Raw genomic sequence first — 12,681 nt, forward strand, 5'->3', positions numbered from 1 at the left:
TCAAGATGGAAAATACCACTATTGAAAGTGAAGCAATCATTTGAATGCTATAATCAAGCACTCAATTAAAATTAGAACCACACCTTGCTAATTAAGTTGGAGGAATCTTACACTAGGAGTCTGAAAGCCTCAGACTCTTACTCTCTATACTTTTGGTGCAGGACAGTATATCCAGATTTTATTATTGTTGGAATCTGCAGAGATACTCTACTTCAAAAGCCAAGAAACCTGGTTTTTCAAACCAAAAGCATGCAGAAATCTAAAATAACTCACAGAATTTTTAACACAAACAGAGAAAAAGAAAGATTTTTTATTTATAAGTACCCCTTATTATCTAAAGAAGAAGGATTCCACCATGGGGAGGAGGTGAAAGGGTCTGAGCTCTGTAATATAAACCAGCTTCCCGACCAAGCCTTCATTAAAATGTCCATTTCTCACCAATGCTTGAGGGAGGGGCTTTTTATTGGAGAATGAGGAGACCCTCTGAGTTCTGCTCCCAGACAGTCACGGAGTGAGGACAAAAGCTGTCCCCAGGATCCAGCCACATCTGTCTCACACAATTATTTTAGTCTTTTGGTTTGATTCAAAACCCCAAAGTGAGCAACTAATTTCATCACTGACAGACAGAGCTGAAAGAAAAAGATAAACTAACTCCAACCAGCATAGGGATTATACATCCTACAGGAGTTTGCTCCTGGGAACTGATGAAAAACAGTGATGTTACCTGGAGTCAATAACGGAAAAACTCTTTAGAAATCATTGAAATCGAGTTTAATGGGCCACGCGGTCACAGTCTCAACTGGAACAGCTCTACCGACAGAGCTGTAAATATTTCCCTTCTAAATCACAACAGTCCAATATAGCATGGCTCTGTAGTAAAATCCTCCCTCCTGGCTGATGAAATCCGTTGCCGTGGTAACAGGGGAAAGCAGCAAGTGGCAGAAAATCATGATGCCTTCCCCTTTCACAAAATAACACCAGCACTCAGGCAAAGTAACAAAAAAGAAAAGCCCTAACTGTGAACACTCTAGAATGCACAGATACTGTCTCTTCCTTGCTCCACTCCACCCATCTCCCTACCCCACCCCATCACCTGATCCCTACCGAAAAATTTTTTTTTGATTCATCCTTCCCCTTATCACAACTCTCCCTTCTCTTTGGACGGATTTGATAGTGATAGTGTCATTTTGTAGTTTTTCACAAACGTTCACAGGCAGCCAGGAGCCAGGACAGACCCAGTAACATTCCCAGTTCCCAATTCATCCACCCTCCGAGTCCAAACAAGCCCTGCTAGATCCTTACCTGTGAAAGTGAATGCATCCCCTCCCCCTCCAAACTGATCTACTTTCCCAAGTTCCTCATTTCTTATCAAGGTGTGGCCACTTTTCCCTGGTCTCAGATTCATAATTCTGGTGTCACGTTTTACTTCCGATCTTCAGGCCACACCAGCTGCTAAGTTTTTCAGATACTTCTTTGTGGTGTCGCTGGACTTCATCCCTTCTTCCGCCCTCCGCAGCAACTTTCCAAATGCGAAACTTCGTGACTTACACTTCGTGTGCTAACCTCTCTCCTGGCATCATATTCTTTCTCTCTGACCTATTTCCTAACCCTTGTATTATAATGTAGAAGTCCAAAAAGATTTTTCTTTTCTCAGCCTTCAAAAATCAGAGAAATGCTTGGAAAGCAAGACCTGCCCTTGTTGAGGAAATGATCTGAATCAGAATCAGCTACTTTTGGCTAGAAGCTCAGTCTACAGGGCCTGAAAGTGGGTGGAACTATTGTGGTTGAGGTGAGGGGAAGGATTTGTCTGTTACTCAGTAGAAGAGGAAGGACATGGGAACCAGGGAGATGGCAGAGGCTTTGTACCCCACGGTCCCCGAAAACTTTAGGGAAGTGATCAAAGTCACAAAATGCCTGATCTTACTTAGATTTTGGTTTTGTTTATTTTGTGGGGTTTGTAACTGTGTGGGGCAATTGGTGAAAGTGCTGTGCTTGTCATCCAGGTTGACATGGCAGGCCTTAGGCAGCCAGTTTGTCTTCCTGAGACAGGGAGCTGAGGGAAAAACTATGAATATATGAGTAGTAAGAAATTCTCAAAAACATAGAAGGGCTCTGGACTCTCATTTGTCATGTTTGACTATCTGAAGGAGGCCCTGGGTGATGCCTAGCATAGATTTTAGTAAATTTATGTAATTTTATAACCTGCCTTTAACACTTCCTGGCCCGAGGGCATAAAAACAAACAAACAAATAAAAATTTTTAAATGTGAATAAGACACTTTATACATTGTGACTATAACTTTGTAAAAACTATTTATATGAAAAAAATTAAATCTACCAAAAGATCAACTGTTTGGTAGTGGAATTATGTATAAATTTTCTCTTTTTCAAATGTTCTGTAATATGGTTATATTACTTTTGCTTTACATTTTAAATAAGTAATTATGAAGGCTATATAATAACGTGAGGAACTGTTCATGATAGAGTGTATTTTTTAAATAGAATAAAAGTAGTACTGTGGTATGTCTGCAATAATGTAAAATAAAAATACAGTGCAGGTATCCTCCACTCTTTGAAAGCTCACTTTACACCACTTCACGTTTATGAAAGGCTTACATTAGCACCTGTTTTTGCTAATGGAAGGAAATCCTAAAAGGATTTTTGTTTTTGTGAAGGAAGGTGAAAAGCAACAATAGTGTTCAGCGTTTGTTTTGCAGTGAGCTGTTAGAGGCAGCGGGCACCCTGAGCAGAGAGAGTGGCACCACCAGCTCCTTCCCTGGAACTACACTCAGCATCTCACCATCAAGTTGCCTTAGCTTTAACTGTGTCTGTGAGCATCTGCGCTTTAATCTCAATTTGTTTTGTGCATCCCTTAGCTAGATGTGTTCTAGGGTAACTGCTTCTTCACTTTACGCCGTTTTGATTTACAAAAGGTTTTGTAGGAATGCTCGATTTTGTTTCTTTTTTAAAATTAATTAATTAATTAATTTTTGGCCGCGTTGGGTCTTCGTTGCTGCGTGCGGGCTTTCTCTAGTTAGGGCAAGTAGGGGCTACTCTTCGTTGTGGTGCACGGGCTTCTCATTGCAGTGGCTTCTCTTGTTGCAGAGCACAGGCTTTAGGCGTGCGGGCTTCAGTAGTTGTGGCTTGTGGGCTCTAGAGCTCAGACTCAGTAGTAGTTGTGGTGCATGGGTTTAGTTGATCTGAGGCACGTGGGATATTCCCGGACAAGGGCTCGAACCCGTGTTCCCTGCATTGGCAGGAGGATTCTTAACCACTACACCACCAGGGAAGCCCCTTTATTTTGGCTATGGAGGAAACCCGTGTATGGAGACAAGGGGTGGAAAAGTGTTAAAAATGGTCCCAGTTTGATTTTTATGGGAAGCAGACTCTGAGACAGAGTTGGGTTCGATATGTTTATCAGGGAGCCCTTAGGATCAAGATCTGTGGGAAGGAGGAGGCGGAAGCAGGGAGGGCAGGGAGAAGTGTAGCTGAACTGGTTCCTGGCAGTTGTCCCCGCTGGGCCAGAATCCCTGTCCTGCATTGTCCCTCCGCACCAGTCACTGGATGTGGGCCACTCCAGGGAGTGGCGGCCTCGGGAGAGGCACTTCTCTGCTGCATGGACCTCCATCTGAAGGCTGTCTGCTGACAACACTTCTAGCAGCTGAGCCAACAATTTCTTCCTTGAAGGGGGCTCTGAGCCACACATACACACATATATATGAATTCATATGTACAGCAAAGTGATTCAGTTATACATATATATCCATCATTCGAAAACATTTTTTGTGTGTAAAAATCCCTTTTAATTTTGCTACGTCAAATGTTTATTTCTATAGAATGGGGCTTTTAATAGTATCCATCTCATAGCGTTGCTGTGAGAATTAAGTAAGATAAGAAATGCAAACCACAAGGCCTGGCACAGAGTGCCCAATATTATTATTGTTCTTTGTTTCTAACTTTTCCTAAATTATACCCTGCTGAGAGGCTAGTCTTCTCCTTTGCCTTCCTTGTGTCACTAATCAGGGCCTAACTACACTTTTTTTGCACCTGCCTCTTCTCTTTCTGCTTTCTGGTATTGAAAATGACGTAAGGAGTTTGGGATTAACATACACACACTATATAAAATAGATAATCAACAAGGACCTACTGTATAGCACAGGGAACTCTACTCAATATCTTGTTATAACCTATAAGGGAAAAAAATCTGAAAAAGAATACATATACGTATACATATATGAACATATATATGTATGTATAACTGAATCACTTTGCTATACATATGTATTCATATATATGAATATATATGTATGTATTATATGTATTTATATATTGTATATAAATTTATGTGTTCATATATATGTATACATATGCATATATATATATGAATAACTGAATCATTTTGCTGTATACCTGAAACTAACACAACATTGTAAATCAACTCTACTTCAGTAAAAAAAATAAAAGTGAAAAATAATTTTCAAAAATTAAAAAAAGAAAAAGAAAATGACATAAGAATGTGATGCTGGAGTCACGCCAGCCTTCTTACGAGCACTGGAAAACAGGCAAGAGGAAAACAGGCCCACACTCTAAGGACGGTGAAGCAGAGAAATGAATGGTCTGGGTCCTTAATGGCGTTGTTGAGATGCCAAGCAACCCTGAGTTGTTTCACTCAGTAAACCATAAATATCCTCATGGTATTTAAGCTACTCATAGCTGGGCTTTACTACTTGCAGCTAAAAACATTTCTAACAAATATTTAGGTCAGTAGCGATAGATGGAAAGTTGGGAGGAAAGAAACACATGAGGTTTACAAACTGGCTTGAGTTCTGTGAATATGGGAAATTCATACGTAGAACTTCATGATGAGATCCCTTCTGACTGTGTCTGCTTCAGATTGATCCATGGTTTAATTTTCTGAATACCTCCCTGCTCATGACACAAACAAATTAAGCCCTCCTTTGCCTCTAGGCTATATGGAGCAGGTATGTGGGGAAAGAAAGGATACTGATGAGATTTTCTGTTATTGGTGGATACCAGTGTGGCCATTAAAAAACAAACTAGAGACCTGCTTCAATCAGTACACTGAGATTCCTAGAACTTTAGTAAGAAGACCTGCATTCTGACAATTTCCAACATCACCTATAATTTTAAGCTATTCATTCTCTTTATTATTCAGCAGGCAGGATCCCTGAGGAGCTGTGGAAAGACACTTTCATCTCCATCCTTAGGAGAGCTGTGTGAGCATGGCTCAGCTAGTGACTGACTGTGGACCTAGGGGGAAGAAATTCAGGAGCCAGGAGTTTAACACACTTGCCAGAATTCTCCCAGCAAACAAGGAATGGAGAGAGGAATAGACTTTACTGCTTCCCCAGTTTTTATGCTTCACGCTAACTCTCTAAATGATGCTGCTTATCAGAGGCAAATTTCAAGCTTTTGTATTGTCATAGATAAAAGAGACAGCTACAGAAATAAAAACGCCCTGAATGATTACTTTAAATGAATTTCAAGAACTGTAGAGTTTGGAATTGAAACATTATGAAAAATAAGACTGACTTCCTGGGTTGGCTTCTAAGAATAGAGTGAATCCATTTCCAAAGGAGGTGGATGAAATGACCCAAGCCCCAGGTCCACTGATCCCACACGCTCATACACACTTAGAAACGTCAGTTATTTAGCAAGATGCTCCCTCGTGTTAGTGACACACTTGGTTATGCGTATGCCCTAAATCCTGTTTTGTCTTGGCTCTTAACTTTGTGTGGGCGACTGCACACTTGTCCCAATGAAATGATTTCTTTGTGCATGGTTGAGGTCTATGGGATTAGCAGAGCAGCTCCCTGCTCTCCTCTGCTTGGGCTGTGCTTCTCTTCCAGCCCTCCACACATCCCAGCCCAGACATCCTGGCACGTCTTTCCAGACCTTTCTTTCAGCTGCTTACATGAGTGTGTGTTTATCTTTGACCCATCAAGTGCTGTACAATCAAGTCTATACATATAATGTCCATGTATCCTGACTCTACTGTAAGGATCTGTCTGCTGCTTCTCTCAGCACATTGGGTGAATCCAGAACCCTGAGGAGGGGCACACTGGAGCAGCTGGTAAGTGCAGCACTACAGAGCCTCACTCTGACCTGAGTGCTTCTACGAGCAGGCCAGCTTTCAGCTCCTTTGTTCATGCTCCCCTTGGGCCCTCTGCTCATCAGCAATGCCTCAGCAGTGCTCAGCATCACACACAAGTTAAGCAAGTACATCCTGCCCTTCAGGGTGCCTACAAGGCATGAAATCAGATTCGGTGATGAGAGCAGATAAAAAGGCCTGTATAAGCACAACCGTGCAAACCCTGAACAGACACATCAAATGCATAATAGACTGTTACTTTTTAACCCCAAGCCAAAGAACTTGGCACAGAAGGGACCAATTTTAATCTGTGAGAAAGAACAATAGTCGGCAAAGTGATTCCCTCTAATTCCTATATTCCGTGAACTGGTAGCAGAAGTAAAGCTATAGGACACTCCCCCAGATAACAGACTCTTCTTAGAGTTCTCTTTTTGGTCTAAATGTGGGTATGACAACATTGGGCAGTGTTTCCCCCAGTGTGGGCTGAGAGCCCGTTTCCCCATAAATCACCAGGGCGGATTATTTAAAAACATAATTTGGTAGACTCCATCTCAGAGCCAAATCAGAAGCTCTGGAGGGTGGGGATGCTGGCAGTGTGTATTTTAACCGGATCCCCAAATTTGAGACCCACCCACATAGAGAATATGGGGTTTTACTAACATATCAATGTTTCCCAAATGTGCCTGGAGCCATGATGATCTTTTTAAACAGACTCCCAGGCCCCTTCCTTGGAGATGCAGGTTCAGCAGGTCTGGGGCAGGGCCCTGGAATCCATATGCTTAATAAGTATTCCAAGTGATTCCTCTGGTGGGGCAAGTTTGGGGAACTCTGATAGGAGGCGATTGCAAAGCACATCCCAGTTAAACTATAAGAGTAAATCTGCCAGTTATTGCATCCTTACCACTAAACACTCTGCTGAATGTTTTCCAATGATAGCTCATCTCAAGACAATCTTAGGAGGTAAGTGGTATTCTGACTGCTATTTTATGCAGGAGGAAAATGAGACTTAGCAAAGTAATTTGAGGTCATAGAGCTCGTAAGTACTGAACTCAAGTCCTAGGAGTTAAAGGTCCCTGTTCTTTCCCAGGGGACCAGCCTGTCTCTCTTTACACACCAGGCAAGCACCAGAATGGAGTGCCTTCCCTCCTGTACTACACTGGAGAAATTCTCTTCTATGTGGTTTTGTGATGTTTGGAATCAGGACTTAGTATTCAAGGTCATAAAATACATTCCTCTTCATTTTGTAAAATGTTTTTTTGACCAAAACCTTTTTAGGTTTTCATTTTTAAAATTCTTGGTCTGATGCTCACACTTTATTCAAAATTCACTTCTTCATCAGAACACCTGAAGTTTCATACCATCAGGTTCAACCCCAGTGACCTTGTGGAATTCACCTCTATGTCATAACGCAGAACTCGGAATTATTTATTACTGCCAAGAGGCTAGAATGAACATCACAGACTCTCCCTCTGAGCAGCTTCAACAAAGATGCTTTGGTCTTAGGTGTTCTTGATCTTTTTTTTTTCCTAACTATATCTAATGTTCACATGAAAATTCCAGGTCAGGCTGAACTCCTGAGCTTGTAAGCTAATTTTGAAATTTGCTGGAGAAAATTTGTAAAAAAACAATCTTCAGAAAGCTACTTTCTGTGTGTACATATTGCCTGGGGCTGCAGTACATCAAAGAAAGGATTGTGCCATGGTTAGAAAAGGACATGGGGAGGTCTGGGTGAGGTGGGAGTGGGGAGGAGATGAAGTTGGTCTTATCCTAAATTAATGGACATTATATGTCATTTCTCATTCAAATTCAAAGGTGGAAAAAAGAACTTGATGGTGGGCAAGCCAAGCCTGATTTTCAGTGTGGCCACCATCCTAAAGGGTTATTTGGTTCTGGGCAGTCTCTGAGCTCCAGAGCAATGGATCATGAGTAGTTCAAATGGACAGGGAAAACAAATCAGGAACTGTTCTTAAAAAGTAATTGCATTTTTGATATACCATGTTGTTGAATTGGAAAAAATCAGTATTATTAAAATGACCATACTACCCAAGGCAATCCACAGATTCAATGCAATTCCTATTCACAGATTCAATGCAATTCCTATTCACAGATTCAATGCAATTCCTATTCACAGATTCAATGCAAATGCCTATTCACCAATGGCATTTTTAACAGAACTAGAACAAATTTTTTTAAATTTGTATGGAAACACAAAAGACCTCGAATAGCCAAAACAACCTTGAGAAAGAAGAACAGAGCTGGAAGAATCATGCTCCCTGACTTCAGACTATACTACAAAGTTACAGTAATCAAAACAATATGGTACTGGCACAAAAACAGACACATAGAACAATGGAGCCCAGAAATAAACTCACACACTTATGGTCAATTAACCTACAACAAAGGAGGCAAGAATATATGGTGGAGAATAGATAGTCTCTTCAATAAGTGGTGCTGGGAAAACTGGACAACTACATGTAAACGATGAAATTAGAACATTCTCTAATGCCATATACAAAAATAAACTCAAAATGGATTAAAGACCTAAATATAAGACCAGATACTATAAAACTCCTAGAGAAAAACATAGGCATAACACTCTTTGACATAGATCTCAGCAATAATTTTTTTTGGATTCATCTCCTAGAGTAATGGAAAAAATAAACAAATGGAACCTAATTAAACTTAAAAGCTTTTTTACAACAAAGGAAACCATAAACAAAACAAAAAACAACCTATGGGATGGGAGAAACTATTTGCAAACAATGTGACCAACAAGGGATTAGACTTATTTAAAAATGAAGGCTAATTTAAATTGAGATAGAAAGGAATAAGTTTGCCCATGAGTCAACAGTAGTACACATTTAATGTGGATCCTAGTCATTGAACCATTTTGGTCAAATGAATCCATTTTCCCCCTTTGGCTAAGCTAATACTAAAATTAAAGAAAGGGTAATAGGAGGTGAAAATATAAGTTTTGACTTCAAATTCACTAAAAAGAAAAAAAAACTATAGGTACTATTGAATCATACATTTAAATGCTAAATCAATGTTATTGTTTGAGCAGCTGTTCTTTTACGAACAATTTTATAAGGCATAAGCTAAATTTTATTTCATTAGCAGAGTATAGCTTTTCAATAAACAATGTAAATATAATAGGCCATTTCAATTAAGGCATTAATTAAATAAATTGGGTGAACTAGGGTTTACTTTAGACCACTGGTTCTCAAGTATTTTGTCCTCAGAATTCCTTTATGCTCTTAAAAATCATTGAAGACCCTAAAGAGCTTTTGTTTTTATGGATAGTTATCAATATTTATCATTTTAGAAATTAAAGCTAAGAATTAAAATATATATTAATTGATTTAAAGATAACAATAAACCCATTTCCTATTAACATATTTATGAAAAATATATTTTCTACAGTAATGTTTAGGGACAAGAGTGGCATTGTTTTACATTTTTTGCACATCTCTACTGTCTAGCTTAAGAGATTCTCATATTTTCTTTTGCATTCAATCTGTTGCAATACACAGTTTTGGTAGAAAAAAAATCAAACTTCACAGAGATATTTAGTTGGAAAGGAGAGGAGCATTTTTTTTTTTTTTTTAACATCTTTATTGGGGTATAATTGCTTTACAATGGTGTGTTAGTTTCTGCTTTATAACAAAGTGAATCAGTCATACATAAACATATGTTCCCATGAGAGGAGCATTTTTAAAAGCTTTACTATTGAGGTATAATTGACAAACAGAATTTTAAAATATTTAAAGTGTACATCCTGGTGATCAGATACATGAATAGATTGTGAAAGATTCTTCCCATCTAGTTAATTAACTTAGTATAATGTCCTCAAATTCCATTCCCATTGTTAAAACAGCAGGATTTCCTTCTTTCTCATGGCTGAATAATATTCCACTGTGTGTGTATACGTGTGTGTGTGTGTGTGTGTGTGCGTATATGACACATCTTTATCTGCTGACACTTAGGTTGTTTCGTATCTTGGCTCTTGTGCATAATACTACAATAAATATGAGAATGCAGATATCTCTTCAACATCCAGTTTTTTGTTTCCTTTGGATATATATACTCTGAAATGGTGCTCATGGATCATATGGTAGTTCTATTTTTAAATTTTTGAGGACCCTCCATACTATTTTCCACAATGGCTGTACCAATTTCCATTCCTACCAGCAATGCACAAGGATTCCCTTTTCTCCACATGAGAGGAACATTTAAATAGCCTTTAAATAACTGTGGATAACCTTCTTTGGTACAATACCAAAACTCAAGAGCAGTACTTTCTTACAGGTAAACTGCATTGTGGAACCTGAAATATCAATGAACCTTTTGTACTTTGTAACATTAAAATCCACTGGCCTATCTTGTACTTCAAGTCGATCTCTTACTTATGCATATATTGCACATTTTGGTAAATAGCCGCTCGTAACACTGTGCAGATCTTCCAAATGTTGATATCAACAAATTGTACAATATCCAAAAAAATCACATTTATCAATATCTCCATCAATCTCATCAAAAATTATCTTTTTTTAATTTTTTAAAATTTGGCTGCACCGGGTCTTAATTGCAGCATGTGGACTTCTTAGTTGCAGCATGCAGGATCTAGTTCCCTGACCAGGGATTGGATCCGGGCCCCCTGCATTGGAAGGGTGGAGTCTTACCCACTGGACCACCAGGAAAGTCCCCAAAATATCTTTAAGTATTGGGAAGCTGTCAAGCTCACAGTAGAAGACACAGGTTTTCCAAAATTCTAATCTCTTGAAAGTCAAAACTTTATCATTAGCAAAAAATACAAAATTAGCCAAAAATGTCAGTCCTGGCAGTGACAGTCTACTTTGTTAGTTTTCCAAAAAAAATGCCCGCCAGATCCACCCGTCTGAATAATCATGGTTTGTATGTCATTTGTTCTATCAAGTAAAAATGGTCTCCTACATATAAAGCAGTCAGCTCAGCTTGCAATTCAAAGAGCTTTTCCTTGAAACAACTATCTTCAGTCTACAGCAGAAATGTCTTAGGTGTCCTCACCGTTTTGTCTCACATAATATTTTCCTGTTGCATCAAGGTCATTGTTAAGTGAAACTGGCATTTGTTTTTTCAGGGCGTGAGTGATGTTGGAAAAATACAAACACCACTGGTGCAGTGCAATTGCCTTAATTTGTATTATGGCACCAGCGTTTTTACCCACCACTGCTTTTGCGTCTTCAATAAAATGTCAACACATTTGTCCCAAGGATAAACCATAAGATTCAGAAAGAGTGATTCAACGCTTTGAATTTTCCCAGTGCGGCTGGAGCTTATTGCAGTACATGCATGTATAGGAACCTCTTCTTTGTGCTGAGTTAGTGCTGATATGAGATGAACGTCAGCAAAAAGTCAGTCCAGCCATGTCTATAGACCAATCCATTTGTATGGTGAAAGTGCAATTCTGCAGAAGAGATGTGAACTCCATCTTCACATTTGTAGCTAAATCTTGAATTCACTGAGTTGCTGTAACCTTGGAAAGTGATACTGCTGGGATTTCCTTTACTTACTCTCTGTCCAGCAGGCAGTGAGCAACGTCTGATTACAAAATCGTTACAGGATTTGTCTCTGAGTTGTTTGTGCTCCTTCAATCATGTAACTTATCCTAGAAGATGCTTCATGGAGTTTTCATTTTTAGTTCAAAAAGTTGGAACAAATCATTTTTGGCATTTAAAGAGCTCATCAAGTCTATGTTTAAAATACTCGATTATTTATTCTTTAAACTCTGAGTTATTGGTCTCAAAATTGGCAAATCTAAAGTGGCAACATAGAATGACAATTTAACGGATACTCTATATTATCTGAAAATTTTCTATTGCATAAGACCCAGTTGGCAAATTATCAACACCCACAAAGTGAAGGAAACAGAACTTTTGTCATTTGTTTCATTTAGAGTTTTGCACAGTCTCTTTTGAGAGTCACAGAATTCTGTTGTGTCAGTTTCCACATTCTTCAGCATCTTTAGACATGGATGGTACAACTGTGGGTTGAGAAAGCAAATCCTCTAATCTTTCCTTTTTATGCCAAGATCCCTTCTTTAAATGTAAGAAAAATATATTATAATTTTAAATTTTACAATAAAATTGTTGAACTCAAAATTTTCAAATATGTTTTCAATAAACTTTTAAAAGCATTGCAAAATTGTGTATACAGTATGATCTCACTTAAACAAAAATACATATGTGAGTATATCTAAATATAAAAAGTACATGCAAGAATGGCCACAGACATGTTAATGGCGATCATCTCTGAGTGGTGGGATTTTAGCCATTTTTGCTTTTTCCTTTATATTTTCACGTATTGCCTAAATTTTTGCTGTGTTTTTAAAAGCTGTTTTCCTTGTTTGTTACTGGGAGGGTACCCGTTCCCAACCTTAGGATGCTGCTGTGTGACGTGCTGTGGAAGGATGAGTGGGACTAGTCAGACGGTTTGATTGATGAATCTGATGAACCTGCCCAGAATTAATCTGGGAAAGGGAACTTGTCCATGCTAATCAGAGCTTGCAAAGTTGTATTTGAATACCAAAAC

At 38.9% G+C, this 12,681-nt stretch overlaps 1 protein-coding gene across 2 annotated transcripts in view; it reads right to left on the reverse strand.

Annotated features, from left to right (window-relative positions):
- Positions 1–12,681, reverse strand: part of MRAP2 (melanocortin 2 receptor accessory protein 2) — a 102,644-nt gene that overhangs the window by 74,463 nt on the left and 15,500 nt on the right. The window contains exon 1 of one of the 2 annotated variants that reach the window (XM_049695362.1): positions 1,303–1,668. The exons of the other annotated variant lie outside the window; for it this stretch is intronic. Within the exon in view, the coding sequence (XP_049551319.1) occupies positions 1,303–1,320 (18 nt within the window). The 5' untranslated portion in view covers positions 1,321–1,668. Of the gene's footprint in view, positions 1–1,302; positions 1,669–12,681 lie in introns of those variants that run through there. 2 annotated transcript variants of the gene reach the window in all.

This window comes from Orcinus orca, chromosome 12, assembly GCF_937001465.1.
Source record: "Orcinus orca chromosome 12, mOrcOrc1.1, whole genome shotgun sequence".
In the NCBI taxonomy this organism is placed as follows: Eukaryota; Metazoa; Chordata; class Mammalia; order Artiodactyla; family Delphinidae; genus Orcinus; species Orcinus orca.